Source organism: Lates calcarifer, linkage group LG16_LG22, assembly GCF_001640805.2.
Source record: "Lates calcarifer isolate ASB-BC8 linkage group LG16_LG22, TLL_Latcal_v3, whole genome shotgun sequence".
Lineage (NCBI taxonomy): Eukaryota > Metazoa > Chordata > Actinopteri > Centropomidae > Lates > Lates calcarifer.
The window spans coordinates 17178246-17203584 of NC_066848.1; the positions used below are offsets into that span (position 1 = coordinate 17178246).

The 25339-nt window shown below is 38.8% G+C and overlaps 1 protein-coding gene across 1 annotated transcript in view; it reads right to left on the reverse strand.

The window, feature by feature from the left end:
* Positions 1 to 25339, reverse strand: part of cdh11 (cadherin 11, type 2, OB-cadherin (osteoblast)) — an 83247-nt gene that overhangs the window by 22806 nt on the left and 35102 nt on the right. The window contains 4 exon segments of the mRNA XM_018693795.2: positions 1920 to 2214; positions 2916 to 3055; positions 4023 to 4435; positions 22733 to 22798. Coding sequence (XP_018549311.1) covers positions 1920 to 2214; positions 2916 to 3044 — 424 coding nt within the window. The 5' untranslated portion in view covers positions 3045 to 3055; positions 4023 to 4435; positions 22733 to 22798.

Below are 25339 nucleotides of genomic sequence, written 5' to 3' on the forward strand. Positions count from 1 at the left end.
CAATTTACTTCCAGTAGATCTCTCTTAACTGAACTTGACACAGTTAAGCTGAGCAAATAGGCCAAATAAATTAAATTTGCAGAAGTGTGAAATACATTTTATTAACTTTGCATAATTGTTAAAATTTGGTCTTTCAGATGTGACACAGCTCATAAAATTAACCCACACAAAAACTCTCAAATTACTTCTCTGCTGTGTGGTTCTTTTCGGATCAGTTCTACAGCAGCCAACCTGCACCACCTCAGATATAGTAAATCTATCCTTCAGTTTTATCTCAAAACAGGCACTTGACCATCAGACAGTCAAACTCAGCACAAATTGATACTTTATTATGGTCTCCCAATTCAGCTTTTACATCTACCTCCCTATTTTTCTTTGCACAGATGAACTCTAGTTAGAACTTCCCTCTTTTGTGTGAAGCAACCATTAAGACAGTCTCTGAAGACACACAGGAAAAACTGAAAGACTCAGATATGAACTTTATACTCTTCCTAGTATTCTGCAAAAACATGGTTTGGATTTAACCCTCCTGTTGCCCTTCACATTGCCCTTCGTATTCCGTATTTTCTTCTTACTATTATTCAAAAACAAAAGATAACCACTTAAGAATCACGAATGTCATGCACAACAACAAATCCTACTACACACACACACACACACACACACACACACACACACACACACACACAAATTTCAGTTGCAGCTATGTGAGCACCAGTGTCCTACTCCATATGAATTCCATTGTGTATATAACTGTAATCAAGCTTCATTCAGCCCTGGTCTCAATGTGGCAGCTACCTTAAGTGTGCAGGATAAATTACCAAGAATGTTAATTTGAAAAAGACTGCCTTCTCTATCTGTTCTAATTCTGACATTCATAAGGGAACATGGACCTAGTTAGTCAAATTACAGCTTTTCTTTCTGTTCCATTTCTGTCATTGATGCTGATGGCAACCAGCGGCCCCTCCCTGCCAGACTTCTGTATTCAGGTTTCAGCTTAAGAAGCGGATGTGTGAAAAAAGCCTGAGCAGAACTCATTCAGGAGTCCTTTCAGAAGTTCCTTCTTTGGAAGTCCAGTCCATTCAGAGAAGGGATTTCTTTGGCTTTCAGAGTTTCAGTCAGCACCAATGCCAGTGTGGTTCATTTTGGGTCAGCCCTTGAGGGGTTGAAGACTCTCCAAGACCACATAATATTTGGAAAGAAAATCTATGATCAGAAGCGCTAAGTAAGGAGACTCTGAGGGGATGGTAGGAAGTCTTGCCCATGCCAACCTACTGCTAAATATTTCCTTGCTTCTGCTTTTGGCTGGGCACATTCCTCCCTTTTATGTACTTATAAAAAAAGAAAGGATTGATAGGAGCTGAATGTATCAGCAAATAGTATTGTCTGATATGCATTTCTCTGTCACACTTCCTGTGTTCAGATTTCAGTGATTATTAATAATGTATGAAAAAAGCTGTTTAGCAGACAACACTAACTCGATCAGTGACTTCATTAACAGATGTCACTCAATACACAGTGGAGATCATTTCTGTACTGAAAAGGATAGCATTTCATTATTTTTCATTGTCTCCTCTGAATTACTGTTATTATCAAATTATATGTGGAAAGAAACAAGTCTGCTGGTCAGTTTCAGGCTGGCCTATAAGAAGGATTTCAACAGTTTCTTAATTACTACTGACCCCCCAACTTGGATGAAAAACTGAACTTCCCACTTATAGTAACATAAACACACCATGTACATGGATGGACAACACTTTGTAACATGATTTCTAGATGATGTGCTAGTAAACTGTCATTATCCCAAAATATTAATCAAAAATCAAATCTACCCATCAGCAGTCTTCAACTTAAGTCTTTTCCTTTTCCCCAGAACCAGACTTGACCCCTGTTCCCTTACCCTGTCTTTTACTACTTACCAACATTAGACATCTCAGGCACCCTGGCATAGTACGGCCCATGTAGAAACTCAGGAGGATTGTCGTTGATATCCTGAACTTTCACTATGAACTCTGATGGAGGCTCCAGAGGCTTATTAGTGTCTCTGGCCACTGCCTGGGCTGTTAAAGTGTACTGGGCTTGCTCCTCACGGTCAAGGGTTTTTGTGGCATGGATGTTGCCCGTCTTGTCATCAATAACAAAGATCGTTCCTGCACCTTCACCAGAAAGGATATACTTGATGTTGCCATCGCCTGAGTCTACGTCTGAGTGGAGCTGGAGAGACAAGAAACAGGATAAGAATGAGACAAATAAGACAGAAAACAAAGACATGAGATACATGTAGAGGTAAAACATGTTTGGTGCTGCCAAAGTTTGGATTTCAGATGTTGTGGAACTTTAAGAGTAGCTGGTTGGTAGATGCAACATGAGGCTTCTGTTCTTCTATTCTACAGATTAAAGGAGCTGAAATACTAAGACAGACAAGCCAGTTGATGTGTTGTATGAAATGGGCAAACACTAATAAGTAAGAGATTTAAAACATTATCATAAAAAAAGTTAAATTGAATGTTCAACATTCAATTAAACTCTTGGTCTTCCTTTACATCCCTTAGACAGTGAAATATGATGTATTGTAAACATCATTTGTTGTTTGTCATGAAAGCTGCTGCTTGGTTTGAATGATGTTGTTGTTGTGGAGAAGTACCACCAATCATTCTCGCCCCTGAATGTGAACATGACCTCTCTCTTTCTCTCTATCCTTGATTAATGGGAAAAGCACATTTAAATCCTATTGGAGGTAGTCATTTGCTGTCACCCCCCCATACCCCCCACCATAACTGTCACTGGAGGGCACTGTGGCCATTAATTAAAGAGCAGCTCAAATTTTAGACTGATACTAATTCTGTTTGACTCAAGAGAAGAGAGGAGGAGTTGATGGAAGAATGCTTTAATAACTCACACTTTATTATACTCACCCTGCCCACCAGAACTGGGTCAGGTCCAGTGTACTCCTCAATGACGAAGAACTGATTCCAGACCCATCCTCGTTTGGACCTGTGGAGTACCTGCCCTTCCTTTCCCGCTCTCTGTTTGTGTCTGTGCATCGACAAGTGACCTACAAGTGCAAAAACATAGATACAATTCTTTAAACCATGGCTACATTCTTCTGTTGAACACATTTAAGTCTATAACACATCTAGTGTGGTCCTTCATTTAAATCATTAAATTGTTAGAGGCAAAATTAAAAAGCTTATTTAGGTCACGCTATGTTGAATGAATGAATTATCACAGCAAATGCAGTTCATTTTCTGAGAATATTTCAATAGGCTGAACTCAAAAGTGGGTGGGAGGCAGTAACCTCCTGAACAGAGAGGCCCACTTTTGAATTACGGATCATTGGTTCAAATCCCAGCTGAGAAAATGTGGGTGGTGGAGACACACACTTCAACAAGAAGTTCTTTAGGTGGGGAGGTGCTTAACCTCGGTTTGTTGCAGTGCAGCTGCTCAATGATAATAGGAGCAGGCTGTGGTTGTACTGGGCAGCTGTCATGTTTGAACATCTATAACTGAAGGGTGCCTCGATGAAAGAAATGGATTGCTAAGTAAACTTTTGTTATGTGGGTAAAGATAGAAAAACATGGATAGAACATAAATGCATAAAATCTGGGAATAAATACACTTAAGATATTCAGAGGACCTGATTATTTACTTACTCTAATTGTCTTTAGAGTAAGAGACAGGATATGTTAATGAAGTGTTTTTCCTATTTGCAAGTGTACATGAAAAGGAACATTAAAATTTGCTCAAGTTAACATTTGATTCACAGCTTGGATGGTAATATCCCTGTACAGTAATTGTCAAATAATGAACTGTCAGGACAGTACAAAGTGACTCATGGTCTCATTTAAATGTTCAAATACCATGAACAAGTGTGCATCAGTGTTTTGTCCAGTGAAAGTGAAACTGTATTTCAGAAAACATCACAGATACGGTTTAAGGTTGTGAGTATGAATCACCCAGATGCAGAAAAACATCATATTACGTGACACTTGTTGAAAGCCATATTGTTACTTTTGTCATACCTGGATGTCTGTGTCTGTGGCTCCTTTGATCCAAGGAAGCATTTCCTTTCCGGGTTCCTAGTGCAACGCTACAGAGCGCAGAATACTCCCACCAACACCAGGAAGGCCCTCAGCAGGCCAAGACCCTGCCGCTTCATCATCAACATCGGCATCTTGTCCAACCTGAGCAACCGTGCACTTCACTCCGCCCCCTACTTTCTGGTTCCTCTCAGTGGAGCTCCGCTCCCACTGAGATGATATCTTGTTTTTACTAACGAAATGTTGTTGATGAACTTTTAGTTCATTAGTTGAGATGGGGCCTGTTGCTGCAGATACTCATCACCGACTTTCACGTTACAGCCTTTCTTCTCCTCCTTCTTCTTTTTCTTCCTGATCACAATTTGTTCACTCCCTCTCTCCTCCAATCAAAGAGCCTAAAGGAAAGCAGAGGAGAAGGTAGCTTAGTCAGTAACCGTTAGAAACAAAAAAAATACTGCTAAAAATTACCATGCAGTTGAGCAAATTTACATTCAGTTTAATAAAACTTTTGCTTTCTAACATTTTTTTAAGTGATTAACACAGACAGCAAAATGGTTTAGTAATCATTCATTCCTGTCTGTCGACTGCAGTTGAGATCTGACTTCTTAAATGGTTGTTGTGTTGATTAGGACATTGTATTAATTACCCAGACAATGCTGTCTGTAAACTCATTAGCTTTAATTCAATTAGACACAGACTGATTCAGTGTGGGAGGTACAGCTCATGTACAACATCGGGTCACCATATTGCTCTATTTACAGCCTTTTCAAATGTAATTAAAGCAGTGTAAGGAAGTTTTGAGAATGTATGGAAGCCATTAAAGGCAGAATTAGTATCATGACTCTCCCTCAGACCCTCTTTAAATGTGTTTCTGTTTGATCTGTTAAACAGCACAATGGCTAGTGTACAGGCAATGATTCAGGCATCTTTCCCCCTGCAGAGAATGAATCAGCAGGAAAAAGACGAAATTTGATCCACACTAGATCAATTGTGTCCATCAAACAGCTCTGAACTGTGAAGCAAGAAACTTCTTGCTCATTGAACGAAACTCTATATAAATGTCAATGAAATGCCTTAAGTGCAATTTTAATGAAAAGTCTTGGCATATAAGCATGTAGTAAAATAAATCTGATGATTGCAATGACGGAATGAATCAAATGATGCCAAGATCCAGTGAATAGAGGACTAGAGATGATTAGGCCTCTGGCAACCATATGGGAGGTCATAAGCTCTGCTCTGCTGCATTTCTAAACATTCAATTTGACTGTTTCAACAGAACAGAACGGCCGTGCTCAGGTCCTCAGGTCAGCTTTTGGTACCAGCAAGTCGCAGGTTGTTGTTTTTTTTCTGATCTAATACACTCATGTTTAGATTATGGTTAAGTTCAGATATCTAGATGAAGAAATCAATGGTAAATGTTGGTTAGAGAAGGGACATGAACCCCTAAAGCCAGACATTTTGTATGCCCAACCATTACACCTCAGTCGTCTCCCTATAACTTAATGCAGCAATATAGCAATGTCACAATACTTCCATGTTTGTTACTGTGCAATAAACAACACTTGCTGTAGTTTTTTGGTTGAATGCAATAAATTGCTTTTCAGGAAAATATAAACAAAAGTAATTTCAGACCATTTGAAGTGACAGAAATGACAAGCAATAAAGTATTTGGCTGAATTCAAACTGAGGATAGTATAATTATATGGTATAATGGCTAGACTATCAGGATGACATCCATTAGCTCTTCCTGTCAAGGGAAAACTTGGAATACAAGGTTAGATGAAAGATAAGAAAGCCAACTGTGTCCCACTGATGCAATTTGGAAACAAATGCACCAAAGTGCACTTCATGTAACACAATGAAGTCAATGAATTGAACCACACTAACTCCATATCTCCTGTATATGTCAGATATCTCTTTCCATAGTCCACTGGTTGGATATGGATACATCATTTGGTCACAAATGAATCTCCAATGAAACCTCAATTATGGCACCTAACATGGTTGACAGGAGATTTAGGACACAACTGCAGATCCTCCATGTTATAGTCCACATAGACTCATAGTGTTACTCACTGAAGACATTCAAACAATGCCAATGTAGTCTGATTAGACTTGCAACATCAGAATTGCAACAAAGCTGTTAATATTCCAAAGTCATTAAACACATGCAAGAACCAAGCACTCAGAGTAAGTGATTGTATGCACAAATGCCCTTACTACTACACCAATAAATGTTGTAGCTGTAGCTCAGTGGACATCTTTAATTGTATGTATACTACGCTGTTGTTTCTTTGCCTGGACCACTGAAATCAGTGTTGTGTACGTGAGTGTGTGTGTGTGTATGTGTATTTAATATTCAAAAGCTCAGTAGATGAGAAAATTCCCTCAGGGCTCATTGGCTCCTGTTGACCACATGACCAGCCAACCAGGAAGTGTTGACAGTTAATCCCATAACGGCTCATCATCTGGCTAATTATCCTTGAGTCCTCTGATAGATGTGCATATCTCCCTGTGTATCTGTATATGGATGTGTGTTGTGCCTGTTCATCATTTATTTTGTATAAGCCTCAAAACTGTTCCATCCTAGCCAGTGGAATTACTTTGAGCAAAAATGAAGGACTGAAGAGAAGCTAGTGGCAAAAGTTGGAACAGTGAAGATGAGAGGAAAGAGGAGAGAAAGGCATAACTATGTGAGGAGAATCTTGCTTAAATTGTCCATTTTACCCAAAACTGTATGGGCCTAAAAGTTACTTTAAAACAACAAAAAACACTCTTAACTTGTGTAAAGAGCTGTTATTATCCCTGTTTTTTTTCTTTTCTGTGCCAGATGTGAGATGGCTAATTTAAATGGCTAACAATTTATAACAAGACGCTGAAAACAAAACACTAAGGAATATCTATTCCTGGAAGTTGTCACTTTCAGGTGAAATCATTTCAATTTGAGCAGAGAATGCGCTAAAACTTCAGAGAACTCTCAAGAACAACAACACCACCGTAATAATAATAAATCCTGGTGTGCACTTGTTGTTCTTGGAGCTGACATCTGTTATGCAGAGCCTATTAACAGACTCTCAAACTGTCACTTATGTGTCAAATTAAGTGTCAGGTTTATTTAACAAGTAAAAATAAAACAAGTCCAAAATAAATTGTTCTCACCAATATTCTGATACCCTGCTACTGGTCATGTGTTATTTTTCTCAAAAGCTGTCAAATATGTGTCAAGTCCAACACATAAAAAAAAACAATAATGATAAAACCGATTGATAGCAGTGTACAGAGTGACCGCGCTGAAATACTAGTGTGACTGTGAATATGATAACGAGTGACTTGCTTGATGACAATGAAATGACCCTTCTGTCAAATTCAAATAAAACAATAGCTAGAAAGTAATTTTCACTCAAAGGAAACACAAAGGAGACATATTTGGTGAGTTTTGATGTATATTGTAAAAGCATTATCCATGTCTATGGATTGGGATTGAATCCTGCACATAGTTCATGCCTAATATTCTTTTGTTTGAGAGAGCTACACAGAAAAAGAGAGAGAGGGAGAAAAAGAGGGGGGGCGGGGGGGTTGCAACACAGAAACAGACAGCGATAATGACTCCCCAGGGCAAGCATGCCTTTTGGCCAGACCACTTCCTCTGTCTGAATACATGACTCAAGAGTCACATTAGACTAGTGAACAGCATACGTGTGTGTGTGCGTGCGCCATTCCCCTGGGCTCATAGCACTGCTGTGAATCCATGACTCAAGTGTTGGACTAGACTACTGTGATTCATTGGGTAGCTAGACACACACTGTGCACGCGTGTGTGTCACACAGAGGTCAGAGTGGTAGAGTTAAAAGAAATGCAGTGCGACATGGCCCGCTGGCTGACATATCCTCACTAGCTGACCAATCACACCCTGTGTAACGTGTCTTTAAACATATGCATGTCTGTATGTGATGAAGTCTGTTCAGAGTTTGTTCTTGAGAGAATAGGTCATTTTCTGATAGACTCATAGTTAACAACTGGAATCAGTTCTGTAATTTGTTTTGCCCCAAACCCCATTATAATATGGAACACAGTGATTAGCAAACAGTCACTAATCATGTTAATCAGAGAATCTGGGTCTGCAGTAGAAGATTATTTGAGTAGGTAAATATATGTTGGATAGAAAATGCATTTCTTTTTGTCATGTTCTCTTTCTTCCTGTCAGTCTCTGGCTGTGTCTCATGCTGTGCCTCTTCAGTCAGAGTAGCTGTAATGGCTACCTAGCTGCAATCACAGTGATTATAACTATAACTGAAACAAAGCACATGAGAGTATTTCACCAACTGTGAATGAATGGAGAAAATAAAAAACTTGACCTTTTTTTTTATCTTAGTACCTAACCAATTATTTCTGTTGTAGCTAACATGATCAAAGGTTTTCGTTCAAATTTCTGCAGTTTAAGCTGACTCTGAAGGTTTCTGCATATTTTCTTCTGTGGCAGAAAGTCTGCATGTTTGCTGCTGAATAGAATCAGCCTCTGCAAAATTGAGCAAATTGAGAATACGTCACTGCAATGTGTAATACTAGATTTATGGTGGATTTTGATGTGTAAAAATTAAGGTGTTAAATGTTTCGAAATGATTTTGATAGTCTTAGGACAGGCGTGACACCACAATAAAAAAAAAAAAAAAAAAAAAAAAAAACTTTCTCAGCAGTGTGTTCTTGAACTAAATGTGCCACTCAAATTATCCACCATACAGATACATAGTGTTGAGAATATATTAACCGTTGTACAATGCAGATACTAGTACTTTGTGCTAAGCAGTCATCACTCTGGTGTTTTTGAACTGCTTTTCCAAGAAAATACTTGCCAATGAAGATATTACAGTTTTTCTTCCTTTCTTCCTCCTTTCAAATTTCAAATTTAGTCAAGCCCAATTTTATTTATATTTATTTATATGGCCCAGTATCACAAATAACAAATTTGCCTAAAGGGGGTTTAGAATCAATACAACATATTGTCCTTACACAGAATAAGGAAAAACTTCCACAAAAACCCCTTTTAATGTGGGGAAAAGAAAAAGGAACAAACCTCAGGATGAGCATCTGAGGAGGGATCGTTCTTGGCTGAACAGACATGCAATACATGTTGTATGTGCAGAATAGAGTACTGACAAATACACCTTTCCAAAAACAATTTCCAAGTCAAAGTGAAACCTAAAGTTCAACAAACATGATAGATCACTATTTCCCAAAAATGGCAGGGATTATTATTCCAATCATTGTGATTCATTTTACTCATTCTCTGTCTCATTCTTACACATGGGGGAGGCTATTTTGCTCTCTTTTTTTCAATCACTCCCACTCTTGTCTCTGCCTCTCTCTATCCCTCCCTATTCCTCTTAGCGCTCCCTCTGTTGGTGTCTCTGCCTGGACTGTGCTTCATTTTCTCTCTCTCCCCCTCTGTGAGCCAAACCTCCAGCAGCAGCAGCCGTTAAAATAACATTGGAAAATGCCTGGAAACTATACAGAATGAAAAAAAAAAAAAGACTTGACCCCACTTTTTTCCCTCTGCTCAAACTTTCTTTCTCTCTCTAGGGGTCAGCAGTAATAAAGGTGATTCATTCATGTACAAATGTGATCTATATCCCAGTCTGCCTTAGCACACTGTGTGATTGTGTATGCAGCTGACTGTGTGTGTCTTCTCATACCTCCCTGTCTCCACATATCCGCATATGCCTGTGTCAGAGATGTGTAGGCAAACAATGATCTTACTGTACCCCGTGTGCACAATGTGTAGAGACGGAATAATCCGTACGTATGAGAGTTCAAGGAGGAGGGATATGAACAAGGCTTTTCAGACATGATCCCAATTCAACCCTACATTCATTCACAGAGGGAACCCTTTGGTGTTTATGAGTTCATAATTTGGCTTTGTCAAGGTGTTGTTTGGGGAGATTTTTATCTCTAAAGCCTGTGTGGCTCAATGGTGGATTTTCCATGTTAACATAATGAATGTTGACAATTATAAACACTGAGAAAGTGGAGTTTTGATAATGATCATTTATGATCAGAGTTTTAACACAGTTCAAACATTGACACACAATTGACAAGTTTGCTGTTTCTTTTCTGAATTGACCACAGTGAACATCAACTGTCCCCCGAGCCATGAAACTAAAGGATTATGTCTGAATTAGCTCACGGGCCAACATGAACGGGAAATGGGTGTAGAATGTGTTGTTTGTTCCCACAGCGCAGCCTGAAGGCGACATTTGTCCCCTCTGTGTTCTCACAGCCACTGTATCATCGTTTGTTCCTGCCACATTGGTGTCATTTGGCATGGTCGGTGAGGCTGTTCTGACATGAACCAAGATGGCGACATGGCAGAGAACTGTGGGTTGCTGCCTAATTTTGAACCTGAGGCAATGAAATAACAAAGTTACTTTAAAAAATAATTAATTTGTATATTTTCAAATCATAGCAAAGGTAATAAACTCTGAAACTTAATTTTAGCTTAATTTTATCTAGTATTAGATTTTGCGTTTTCATATGATACAACACATTACCCTTCTTTGTGCATCTCTTGTTCTGAAAGTGAGCTTAGCTCCAGCTATTTACAGTAAAGACAAGTATGTGTTTAAGATCCTGCCTGAGGGTGTGCACTCAAGGACACAGTGATGGACCAAACCTGTAACCGTTGACTCACACGAGAGCGCCTCCAACCACTGGACCCCTATATAACCCTACACACTATTTGAACCAGATGTGATATTTTTCTTTCTCTGTTTATGCTGGGATGAGAAAGGGGGTCATGTGAGGTTTAAAATGAGATTTTCTGTTACTGTAGAAATCCACTCCTACTCTCCAAAACAAATCCCCAAGCTACTCTGCTGTAGATGCAAAGCTGTGGACTGTATTTTTCTTCCCTTTCTTTTTAAATGTCTGGTTTCTTCAAGTAACATGTTCGGCAAGGAGAGATTTGATGAGATGAGGGATGGATGAAATGAACCAACCAGAGAGCAAGAGGAAGGAGGGAGACTAAAAGAAAGACAACCAACGAAATAAAGATGGAGTGGTCATGTTTCAGTCCCAACAACTGTCAAGTGAATTATACACAAACTCGAGATGTTGCAAAGATTTATCCCTAAATTATGTTTGCTGGTTTGAAGCAAATGCTTTGGATTCCTAAACATTTTGGAAACAAACAACATTTCCACCAGAAAATATAGGCTTGATAAGTAGTAATCGCCACAATTAAGTCCAATTACCATTATGGAAACATGGTTATTTGAAACCCAAAGACTAAAAAGTGTCAGATTGAAGAGTCAAAGAGGGACACCGAGAGCTAAAAGACCCTAAGATGTACAGACAGGCAGAAAGACAGTGTATTAAAGTTCACTTTGAGTGTCTCGTTTCGGTGGCCGGCTCTTTGTGGTCTGTTAAAAGCTTAAAAACAGAGTGGTGCTGAAAACAGACACCCAGCGTTTAGCTCACACCACGAAACCTGAGGCTTAATTGCCTTTCAATTAGAGGAACTAATAGGCCTGTGTGTGTGTGTGTGTGTGTGTGTGTGTGTGTGTGTGTGTGTGTGTGCGCGCGGTGAAGCGATTACCAAGAAAAAGCTGCAATGCTTTCTCAGCATTTGCGAAAATAGGTATTAATGAGAGGCTAGCAACACCAACAGACACAGACCCACAGTTACTGTAAAGTTAGTCTTTGCAGCATGTGTATATGTGCTTGTATGTCTGTGTCTGTTATGTGCACTATGAATTTGTTAGTGTGTGTGTATGTGTGTAGAGGTTGCTGATTCCTGTTAAGCCATTAGTGAAATTCAAGTGCTAATTACCACTCACAAGACCCCACGTCTGCTGTTTTCACACACAAATGCACACACACAAACACACACTTTCTTCATGTTTTATTATCATGTACTCTAATCAACCTCACTTTAACATCATTACTTCTAAATGTTCTACTGCAGTTTAATGTCCAGAACATGGAAATCTATGTAATATGTATTAGAAAATGTAATTATTATGTAATCTACTGATTGTGCAGTTTATAATAATGCCATTTATTAATGCCTTCTCATAATTTCTGCTTTGCCAGACAGTTGAGTACAAAGCCCAGTCAAAAGCTCATGTCATTACTGCACAGACCATAATCACTGACTCCGATAATACACCAGTTGGAGGTGCATGGCGAAGTGAAAAACGTGTAGGCGCACATCAACGCTAGATTTGATAGGGACAAGCATTAGTCACCTGTTATCCATCTCTCTAAAGGTAATACGCTTTATGTCATGGAGCTTTGATAGGTTTTTGATGGAGAGAATCGCCTGAAGAGGATCAGTTTCCTCTGTGAAGCAGTGCTGTTTCCTCTTGGGAGACACAAAAGCATCTCCCACAAGGAAACTGATGCCCTTGTGTGGAGGGTGCAGAATCATTGTGTGTGAATATGGACGCACTTAGCTTGGAAGGAGTAAGCACAGTTGGTAAATAGCCTGTTTTTGTGGGCCGTGGAGGAAGCAGTAAACAAATACTGGAAGCAGGACATTGATTTCAGAAAAAAACAGGCTGGATACATGTTGCATGCAGGAACATTCAGCTACAGGAAGAGATAATCTGTCTTCAAATGACTGTCCTCCTTCTCCTCACGTTGTTTTATGGCCCTCAGAAACGATCACATCACAGCTGGTCACCTGGATACCAGTCAGATACAACTGACTGGTATCTTAGTTTGAGTAAATAATTGAGGTAAATATTTTTGATGTACAGATTTCTGCACACTTTGCTCTGTTGACAGGTGGTGTAATAGATAAATGTACATGTACTTACTTTGCAGTACGCCTCCTCCTTTATAAATTACTTAAGACTTTTTGCTGTCTGTTACTGTATTTTTTCTTTTGATCCGGATTCATATATGAAATTAAAATTACTTTCACCACAGTATTACAGTTGTGCAATTTAGAGAAATAAATTAGCAGCAAGTAATTTCTCTGACATTGCTATTGGCAGAACAAAAATAAAGTTGTGGCATGTTATGTTAATTTGAGGAATGCTAAATAAACAAAGCTGTTAATGGAGAAAACAACCAATGTGCTGACAGCACACACAAACTTCCATTTGTTACGTTCAGCTAACTAGCACCTCATTAACTCTGCCATTGTTCACACGCAAAGCACTTCTGTTTATTTCTACAAAATAAAGTGCTTTAAATAAGTTTTTTACATGCGTATTTTGAGAACATTTTTGTTTGCCTCATTTTGATTAGCATCCTCAATTACTGAGAATTACACTACTTTATATGGAAATAATATGCAGTAATGTGCAATCAGAACATTTTTTTCTGCTAATGAGACAGAGATGGCTGTTTAAAGTCATTTGTCAAACATGTTTTGTGCCTTTTTAATAGACTGTATGACCAGTATTCTTTGCTTTTTTATATCACAATGACCATGCCTCACATCTGTGCAAACAGCCACCTCATAATTTCATACCATGCGTTCATCAAAGCTCAAAGTTTTCCACATGGAGAGTGTAGTTACTGACTTTGTGTGATTACTCATGGACCTTGATCATTCATTATTTATCCAGTCAAACACAACTTTACAGAACTTAAATATTTAAATCAATGTTTTTGGTAACTTTAGGATCCCACTTTAACAGAAAGTAAAAAGTCTACTCTATTATAGCATTCACAAAAGTGTAAACTGTTGCTAACATCCTCCTCAGACAATGCATTCGGGGAAGAAAAATATGTTTTCAAAGCAGTGAAACATAATGAAAACATAAACAATGCCAGTAATGGGGTGACTGTTTCAGCGGGGTGCGTCACTATTCTGCTCCTGATTTGGCCTTTAAATTCGCAAAGGAAGTCCTCTGGGCTGAAAACAAGTTGATGACAGAACCAATCCGCTCTCTGTGTTCTTCCAAATGAGCAGCAGAAATAGACAGTAAAACAACGGGCCAGCTAATGAGATGCAGTTAAGCTGGAGGAAAAACAATGCAGCCCCAATTAGCCTGCCGACTGCTGTTTATTGGCTATTGGTTTGCATGGGAATGCCCTCTTCATGGGCTTCAACTTTGTAACTATTAGGCCTTTCACTCCTGACAATTGGAGAGATGAATGCCACATTAGGGATGTTCGCAGTTAATTATGATGAGTAATTCTCGAAAATGGCCAACACTAGAATTAAAAGTGAGGAAAAAAGAGGCAATGTTGTGTAAAGGTCTTCTGCTAAAAACTATGTTGGAATTGACTTGAAATTGACTTAAATAGAAACCTTGTGAATGAGGTGTTTAAGGCCATCCCTAATTAACCGGCACTCAAATTATTCCTTTGTATCTTGCTCTGTCCTTCTCTCTCTCCTTTCCTGTTGTTCATTATGTTTTTTCTTTCTCCTGCTTTCTCTCTTTCTTTTTTCCTTTCTCTTTTTTCTGTCACAGTCCAGTGGGATCCACCATAGCAATTATAGCTTTGCATTACAGCGTTAGAATGACACTGTAATTACTGCAGAAGAATATACTTAAAAAAGAAAAATGAATATGGATAATCACATGGTGCTGCAGAAGATCATAGGTTTGTTTTTTATGTTTTTTCTCCATTCTTTTTTTTAAATCATATTTTGACTTTGTGTCTCTCATTTTGAGAAAATGGCTTGTGTCTGTCAGGCACGGCCAGACTTTTTCTTTCCCTGCTTTCAAGAATGTCCAGAATCAATCATCCAAACATCTTCCTTACGTGTGTACACATCCACAAATGGTTAATGAATGCAGTACTTCAAAAACAACTCAGTGAGGACATCTGCAGAGGTTCAGAGTTCACAGACACACATACACTCTTCATCACAAGAGATTCATGACACTGTCACTGCACCTTTTTAATCTGAGAGATAAAAAGACAGATGACTATGACAAGAGATATGTCAAGACAAACACATAGAGAAAAAAGGGGAATAGCCATTTGGAAAAGATGCTGCTCAATCACAAAAATAGACACGCAAAAACACACAATTCCTGGAATAGAAATGGGGGAGGGAGGAAAGTTTGAGGAATTTATTCTAGGGAAAAGCAAGCAAAACTGAGACTGAGACTGAGACCTGAGACTCTCTACTGTCTTTTGCACTCCATTTCTTTATGTGTGTGTGTGTGTGTGTGTGTGTGTGTGTGGTTTTCGTCTATAGCCCCTAAGGGAGGTAGAGAAAGAGAGAGGTGGGGGGGCAGGAAACGGTGGCGTCTGGAATTGATTTGAGGCTAAAGGAAAAATAAAATACTTGAGATTCTTAAAGGCTCGGGGAGCGGGGACAGACGACCACAAAGAAATGAAGGAACGTAAGGGAGAGAGAGAGAGAGAGAGGAGAGAGAGAGAGAGAATGAAAGAGGCCACATAACCACAAGGCAAAAAGACAAGAAAAATGAGGCTATAAAGCAAACATAAAGAAGGATTTATACTTCTGCAATGAAGTCTGTGAAGTCGCCATAAGTACATTGTGGCTGAATCACCTCAAAGAGGTACACATAAGATTCAAAGAGGTACACATAAGATTCAGGCTGAAAATGTGATGATTCTTCTGCTTGGCTCAGTTTGTGTTTCTTTGTGTCCAGCATTGACAGAAATAGCAGCATTTGAAGACTGATTGTGAGGAAAGGTAGATGACTTTGTATTCAAGGCATGAGATTGTCCGGAGTACCAGCTAGGGCACCAGTTTTTCAGTAGTGTAAATCAATGAATGGAGCCATATGCAAGAACATTAATTAGTCACTTTGTTTTCAATACCTGTAGAATAACATGCGGTGTATTTCAGGTTTAGAGTAGGAATGAAGAATCACAGCATAATCAAAAGGGAGAACAAGAAAATAGATCATAAGGAGAGAGGAGGGAGTGGAAAGTATAGGCACTACTATGCAGAGCTGGAGTGAAGGGAGGATGAGGAAAAAGGGAGTAGAGAAACGAGCGACAGGAGGTGTGGAGAGTAACTTGAGATGCTGCTGCAGTGGCTTGAGATTCACTTTAAAACCCGTTTCACACCACAGCTGTGAAACTGTTTATTTTCTATCCCATTTCAAAAGCAGTGTGTAAGCATCCAACTTTGTACTGTGACAGCCACTGGGATCCTCACACATGCGGTAAATGTTTCCTGACAAGAGGATCCAAACCAAGTTGAATCAAGCTGAATTACACCTTCCTATATGGTCATACTGACACGTCACGTCACGCTCACTGAGTCCTCTTGAAGTCCATGTTAGAAGCTTAAGTATCAGAGGAAAGATGAGAAAAGCCTGTCCATCCTGTGAGCAAAGGCAAATGTCCTCAATAATTACTTGATAATAATTAATGTAACTATAATTGCATATTTAAAAGGTTGACGTTTATATATTGCTGTTTTGAATTTTGAGTTGCTGACATTCACACTTTTACTGTCTTACAGTAAAAGGTCAAAGGTTAAAGAATTAATCAAAACAATCAAAAACATGTCAGTCCATGCAGGAGTTCTATTGGAAACATAATAATACGTTGGAATTTTACATTTGTAATTCAGTCAGCATTTGGTTCAGTGTTTTCCCAGTGTAAAAGGTGAAAATGGTAAATTACTACGCTGCGGAGGGCCAGTGAATGTACCATTAACTGATCAGCATGAAGCTCATTCATCTTATTAGCAAAGCTCGTTAAACCGACCACAACAATGATGAGCGCTGTTGTGTGTTATTGGCCCCATGCAACAGTTACACAGCTGCCAAACCGCCGCAGATGGAGAAGAAAGAGGCAGGTAAAAAGAATTTATGATGCCTTCAGGTCCACAACAAACAAGTGAAATTATGAGAAGACAAATAACGGATGATTCTGACGGAGAAATGAAGAGATCAACTGAAATTGCGAGGCAGTGGAGGGAAAAAGAGGAGGAAAGAGAGCAACACAGAGGGATTTGTGTCCAGCTAGGTTAGCCATGTGTGTTCATGCTTTAGCGAGCTCAGTGAGTCTGTTCCAACAAGATGAATAGAGACTAAAGATATTAGAATATGAGACAGAAAGAGAGAGAGAGATATCAAAGAGAGGCTGAGAGGATAGGAGGTGGAAATCCTCTTTTTTTCCATTCTTCCCCATAGAGAAATGAGAGAGTTAATCCTCAGGGGCTTACATTTGTTTTTTCTCTCTCTATCTCTCTGCATTTCAGTATCTCTACCTTCTGACATTCTTTCTGCTCCCTCCTGATCTTCACTTTCCTCCCTCTCATTCTATCTTTGTGTTGTTCCACTCTTCGCTCTGCTAACCGTCATCCATATTTGCATCCCTTCCTTCTCTCCTCAATGTCCCTCTCTTGTTGAATTCCCTCTGTCCTGGAATCCCCCATCTTTTCCTCACTCCCCCTCCATCCCTCTGATTCCTTTCAGGGTTTATAGGTTTATGATGCATTGTAATCTCACTGCAAACACATTTATCTGCTCATTCTTTCTCTTTCTTTCCCTTTCCCTTTTTTCCCCCTTTTTATTCAGCAGGGCTCTGAGCTGTGTGATGATGCTTATAGGATATTTACATTTGATTTGTGCATACAGAACAGAGTAAAATGTATTGACAGATGAACAGTGGATGGAAAAACAGAACAAAACAGAGGAACAGAGCAGAACAGAACAGAACAGAGGAAGGAAGGAAGCTGAACAAGACGAAACAGGGCAGCAAATACAAATTCAGAGCACAACACTACAGGTAAAGGCCAAGGCAGAGCAGAGCAGAATTAAAATGAAATCCATCTAAGACCTAGATGCACGTAGAAGGAAAAAGTCTCATCTGATCAAGACAAAAATCTATCTATCTATCTATCTATCTATCTATCTATCTATCTATCTATCTATCTATCTATCTATCTTTATATTTATCTATATTTAAAAAGCAATAAAAGGATCACATTTGGGTCACCAACTATTGTTTTCTATTTCTCATGGAAATCCAGTGCAGGTGGGATTGTAGTGGTTGGCTTGGTTGATCAAGCCAAGCCTGTAATCTCATATTGGAGGATAACTCCATATCTTGCATCCTTTTAGCCCCCAAAAAGCAATTTCCCTCCATTCTTGAAATGCCATTTTCTCCTGAGTAGATCCCTTAAGCTTTTAAATTAAACATTGTTACCTGATTTCTTCATTCAGTATTCCCAGAGCTCTGGTGATTACATCATCACCTGTGTAACTGATTTATAAGCAAACATGTAGGACAGATTTTTATTCAAAGTTATGCTGCAGCAGAGAAGAGATTCTCACTGCCCCTAAAGTGAGACTTTATAGGGTCACCCTATTTGTCAAATAAAACTGGCGTCAGGTATTTTCACTTCTCTGCCCACAAGTTTAGAGAAAACACAAGAAAACCTTATCCTAGATAGAAGCGGATCAATCCCACTTTTTTTTTTTTTGCTTTTTATAGAACACTACAGACCTGAAGGGTTTGTAGACATGAGTGTTTACTGGTATGGCTATTCAAGATTCCTGGGTATTCAAGTTTAAAATGCTTTCAGTTACCTTTTAGAGATTTGAATTTGCCAATCTTTGAAAGTGCTTACTGCACAAAACAACAGAAAAATGTCAGTGACATTCAATTGTAAAATTTAATTTATTACCTGTGTTAGCTCTGTGAGAGGGAGAGATTTTTGAAATTGGAAAATATTTTATGAAATGAGACTGCAATTATGCCACTTTGTAAGTGCATCAATTCATTCAGTAGTTTCATCATTGCTCACTTACTGTGCCATTCAGGGAAAAAAAACCCTCTCACTTTGGATTTTCTGAGCAGTTGAAAATGATCTAAAGCCAAAAGAGTCTGTCTTCAAAACTTCTGGGGATTCAGTATTTCACACTAATTTTTAGGCATTAAGCTGGTGCTCTTATTCATAATGGCAAGGAGTGTAAGAGTGGTGTAAGCTTTAACTACTACGCAGCAGGCATTACAAAAGACAAATCTAAAGAAGGAGGTGAAAGCATCAAAGTCACTGTCATTGTCCAGGCAGGATTTGTAGTGACGTGCCTCTGTTACTCTCAGATGATCCTAGAGAAGTGATGGCAGTGTGAGCCAGCTAAGAAAACACAGTTTGTTTTAATCCAAGAGGGTTCTGTTAAAGGACTGATGTTTCAAAAAATGGGGATGGAGGGAGAGTAAAATCTGCAGTTGATTCACAAACAGATCACTCACAACGAAGCAGGTGGTCAGAATAATCTTTTTGATTCGTGAGAGAGAGCAAAGGAGGTGAGGTTGTTTTTTTCAGTTTGTTTAATTTTTATCCGCATGCTTTTGAACTTCTTTACACTCCACTTTCTGGCATCCCAAGCCGTCAATGGCACAGCTCATGGGATCTCTGGAATAATTTAATTGCATGGCAGCTGTTTGTGTTTGTGTGTGGGTGGGAAAGGGCAGTGTCTTTAAAACTCTCCCCAGCTTTTCCAGAGCATTTTATTGATGTGTGCTTTTCTATATCTAGCTCTCAATCAGTCAGACAGCTGGGTAATCAATACTGGTAGAGGGCATTAAAACTTACTTGGTGAGTATTTGAGAAAATCCCTGGAAAGAGAATCTTCTCCACCCCAATTCCTGCTCCTTATCTATCCTCCCAGACACCCATCAGTGTCACATGTTTAAAGATATATGAGTCTGATAGTTAACAAGTTTTAACAGCATTTTTCTCGTCCACTTTACAGAAAGGCTTATCAGCACTGTGTTGCACCCTCCACTGACTTTATGTGGTAATACTGTACATATAGAAATGTGCTGCACTTTGCATTTTCTGCTTGTTTTGTTAACATTCACTGTTGCACACAAGTTTGCAAATGTCAGACATTTCTCTGTAGGTTAAGGACATAATTTCTATCTTTCAGTGTGACATTAAACAGAGCTTGAACTTTAATTGGTTTTCCTTGAAGAAAAAAACTGTATATAAAGACTTTCATCCAAAGACAAGCTTACATTAAATAAGTGTTTCAGAGACATCTAATATTTAGCTTCTTGCCTTTTTTTGATGTTGGATATGTCTATCTGCCATTGCAGCTAAGTCTCTGTACATGCTAAAATTATGAATTTCTCATTCTAAAGTGTCTAAACATACCTACACATAATAGTATTTCTCCAGAACTGGAATACTGACAAATGCAGAAGCAACAAGGCACAAATGCAGAGACCTTATTGAACCGCATTCTGAAGTGTCTTATACACAAAAGACTGGATCATTAGTAGATCAGAAAACATGGTTTTTGACTTGGCTTTTTGATGTGTTTTGGTATAAGCCTTTGGCAGAAGCTCACAGTAGTTTCAGGGGAATTCTCATTTCAATATCTCATTTTAGAATCGTTACACTGCAGCTACACTTAATCTGCAATGATGCTGCTGTAAGCATTTCATTTGCTGTAGTTAATGCATGCAAAAGCAGCACAAAAGTCAAGTAAATGTACTATATACATGATCTGCATGTAAACAAATGCACAACAGCAGCAGCGGAGCTTCTCATGTGAAGTTAACTCAGAGGTGTGAACTAATTTTTGACATTTTGGCATAACCCCTGTGATTACATGAGTGTCTTACTGCATCTGAAACTGGTGTGCAGAGGATTGTGCAGCTAATGTTTGCAGCTCTGCCGCTAGACAAGATTAATTCTGCCAAGCCTCAAGCCGTTGGCTGATGAAAAGCTCTGTGGCTGAACTGCCTGTAAACTGAAATAGAGAGTCATTTAGAAACTATCCCCCCATATCATATAAAACACAACAAGCGGAGGGAGAGAATGGGTGCTAGTTCTAACGTCCTCCTGCTGTCTCTCAGTGTGAAACTGGTATAGACTGAAATAACAGAGAAACGTAGCCCAGGGCTGCCACATGCATGCACGTACAGCCACATAAACACACACAGGACAATAAATCTGTTTCCTTGTGCAGCAATTGGCCAAAAGGAGAAGGCACTAATCTGAGAGAGAGCGGTATAAATATAGTGAGTTATGGACACACACACACACACACGAAGATAAGTACCTTTGTTCCTCCTCTGTCTCTTTTTCTACAAAGCTAAAACACACACATGCATGTACTGAATTTCTTTGTCAGTTTACCTGCTGCTGAGTTGTCACAGTGACAGAGGAGGTCATCTGGATGAATACCTCCTATTATGGGATATGTGCTTAGATCCCTGTTTGGAGGTCAAAAGGTTAAACATCCAATCAGCACACAGTGTAGCTAAGCCCTTTGAAACCATGAATCGTAATAAGTTACCAGCGGAATCAATAGATATCAATGAAGACACATTTCATAGGCAGCCACAAAGCATAATCTAGGCAAAAACAGATGGAAGAAGAGCTTAAGTCTTCATCTATGTCTGACTGATATGAGTTTTTAAAGGACAACATTTAAGCCTCCAATTATACTTTGTCCACGTTCAATATCTATAAATATAGCCATGGTCTTCCCAAGTGTGCTTTCACATGAGATGATTTTGATGGCTGGGTAGAATAGCTAGAATAAACATTTACACCTTGGGACATTGAAACCCAGGATTAATTAGATACACATAAAAGAATGGATGGAGTCAAGACAGAATAATGACAGTGTCTGTGTGTTAAATCTACTTAAATTGTCATAATCAACTCACCAGGTTACGGGTTTCCTTTGTACAAATAGTCTCCTGACTGATTTCACCATGAACACATAATGAATTTAAGTTCTAAAATCAGATGTGAATGACACTCATTGGCTTATGCCTGATTTGTAATAATCTTCAGTATGTGAGGGCAACAAAGGCTATCCCATCTGACTGAATGGCTACTGTGGCACAGGTTGCAGAAACGTTTAATGATGGTTATGGTAGTAAGGTCATTATGTTTTGCTACTGGAAGAGTGGAATTTCTAAAATTATTGATATTAATGTACTTAATCATAATATTCATTTCTCCTGGTTGTAATCTTCCATGATATCACACACTACCGTTCAATCAAAATGTTCAGTGCTTTGTTTTTTCCTGCTTCCAGTTTGACCTACTGTCTGTGAGTCTTTCTACCTATTTGTCTCTTTCCAGTTTCCAGGCTGCAGTTGAAGGATTAGACTATGCTGTTCTGAAATCGGCTCGTCAGCCTGCCAGCCACTGATAAGCACACTCAGGATCGATTAGATCTGCCTTTAATCTATTCAACTTTTTCCAGGCGAAAGGAAAAAATGCTTAGTATGGGAGATGTGAGGTTTGCGATACGGTGACTTTGGGAACACGTGCCCAGAGGGCAAATGCATTGTAAGCCGCATTTTCAGGCATGAGATCATATTAAATATGCATTTTTACAAGTCCTCTTTAACAAGCTGCTGTAGGCAAATACAAGCTAAACAATTCTGAATAATTTTCTATTAACCATGAAGGACAGAAATCATTACTGAGGGAGACAGAGGCAAAAACAGGAAAATTTAAAAAAAAAAAGAAAGAAAGGAAGAAAAGAAACCCAACACAAACAAATAGAGAATAATGAAAGCATAAAGGAAAGAAAGAATGAAAGAAATGGAGATAAAGCTTTTGGTGTGCAGTGTGCTTTCATTCTCACTTGCTCTCTATATTTCTGAAAGAGAGGGAACCAGTTTAACAGAATGCTAAACAGCCTAGCGGGGCCTGATGTGTCAATGCCAATTCGCAGACCTTTTGATTCCACACACACAGACACATTTACACGCACACACACATATACACACCATTGGAAAAAAATGGCAGAACGCACCTTTAGCTCATTACTGGTGTCGGAAACGATGAGGGTTTTCTCCTTTGCACAGTGACACAGATCTGCCTGGGAGAAAGAGGAGAGGGAGAGAGGGAATTTACATTAATCACATGTAAGAACTACCATTTATTGAGGAGGAAAGGGTTCAAAGACATTATACTTTATGTAATTATGATGTAATTAGATATGTGTTAATTAAATAGACAGTGTATCTCATAATGTTGTGCATGTAATTATGCAGGGGAGATAGTGAGAGGATAGATGTGTGGCTTGTTTATGTCAGAATATTTATGAGAAAGTAAAACAGAAAACAAATATGAAGTCAGGGGTTTGGCTTGTGGATTTAGCATAACCTTTTTCAGAAAGCATAACTCAAAATACCAAATTGCAAATGGTAAATTAAAACATGAACAATATCACAAACAAACCTCTTGTAACCTTCAAACACACGTAATGTTTCAAGATACCAGTTCTCCTTTCTTAAGCTCTGATAATGAATTTCCAAGTTAATAGAATGTTTTCAATAGGGATAGACCGATTATAAGTTTTCATTTAACTTTATAAGACATGCTGCTGAGCCTGGTAGCTCCCTGCACTTTTTGTTAGAATTTTAAAACAAAGATATTGATTGTCTAAGATGAAAAAAAAAAAAAAAAAAAACCATTAACGTGTTGCAAATCTGAAAAGCTGTTTAATAAACATATGCTTAAAGGCATTTAAACAAAGTTAAGTGTCGGAGTTTGTATTCAAAATTTTGATGCCTATATTTTCACTTTTACTGCAAATGAATATCGGCTCCAAATATTGGTTATCGGCCGCCTTGACTACTAATAATCGGTATCAGTATCTGCCCTGAAAAACCATATCGGTCTATCTCTAGTTTCCAATCCACTAAATAACTACATCAACAAAGACAGCAGTCTGACAGCATTCCAGCAGAGATACTGTAGGTATTAGAATGTGAATCCCAAATGTGTTGTATTTCACTTCCTCACATCAAAACAACTGCGCTGTAGCTATGCATGACTAGAACCAGTAAAATATAAATAAAAGATATTTAATTCATGTGTTGACTTAGCCAGTACTGTTTTAGATTCACCAAGTAGCTTCCTGGATGTACAGTGCACCAGTCTGTTGCCAGGAAGGCGTCTTAAAAAACTGTACATCAGGACTAGAGTCTCCAAGTCAATGGATTTGTGACAGGCTGACAAATAACAGCTATGCTAGCAAGATGTGGAAGAAGTCATGTGTCTAGAATAACTTCCAAATTTTCAAATGCCCGATATGCCAAAAGAAACTGGCATATCACAAATCTACAAGTTTGGCAAATCACACCAGAGCCCCAGGTAACAGCTGAGCCATTTTGCAACTGCTTCTCTTCCATCATGGCTGATGTTGGTGTGACCTGCATGCTAACAAAGTATAACGTTGAAGTCCAACTGTTGTCCTCGGCTCTCTTGTGGTGATTAAGCCCCAGTTGAAAACATATGAACCAACTGCTATGTTTGTGTCAGAGTCCAAAGGTCGGATGATTGAAGATTAGAATTGGTCACAAAGGGTTTTAAGGAAATTTATAATAGAAGCCACTGTCTTTGTGTTTCCCAGATCACCTGAGGTGTTATCAGGGCAGGAAAATGAACAAGACATGCTCTCGCCACCATCAGTAACTACCAGTGAGAAGCCCTTGAGCAAGCTACTTAACCCTGGCCTGTCCCAGTGGAGCAGCTCAGGGCCAGTGGTGTTGCTGTGTGCTTTGCTGTATAGAGCTGCTGCCCTGCATGAGTGTGAAGCAGGAGGTTTCTAGAAATTAAAATTTTATGTAATTTGTGCAAACCTTCACAGGATGAGTAAGGGCAGAAAATACAGAAGCGAGTAGTCTAGATTTTTTCAAAAGAATATGTTCCCTTCCATCTAGCAATTATGTGGGTGTGATGTTACATGAGTGGAGAGATGAAGAAAAATACTGCGAGGGAGATATAACGTTGTAATGGCTGAATATCAAAAGGCCAAAAACTGCCTTTATCTTCTGTGCCACATTACTTGTATCCACATCTTTCAAAATGTGCAGTGAGAAATCACACAGCTCGGAGGACCAAGACCAAGTTTTCTTTTTAAGGGCACAAGTTTTTTTTAGCATAAGAGAATTTTATAAGACCTTTAGTATGTCTTTTGCTGTCAGGCCAACAACCAGAATTTTTTTTTTTTTTTTTTTACATTTACCTGAGACATTTAGACAAAACCTCATTGTACACATATTCAGTGACCTCTATCACAGATGACAGCAATTTTTGCTCTAATTTATTAACATCTGTTGTGTTTAATTATTTTCAACCCTATTCAAATTTTCCTGGAAAATTGCGTTTGTAGACACATTGTATTTTGTTGTTTGCAAACAAGTTTTCACGAAATTGGAACAATGCTCAAGAAGTTGCTAAACTACTTTTAAAAAATCAAGGAAGACTTTTTAATAATGTTGTGTTTCCCTTATTTTTTCCTTACAATATCAAATTAAGAAGAATTAATTAACTTGTTTGAGTTATGTTGAGACCCATGAAGCTGTTGATGGTGCTTTCACTCTCTTGTAATGCAAAGTACTGTAAACATCTT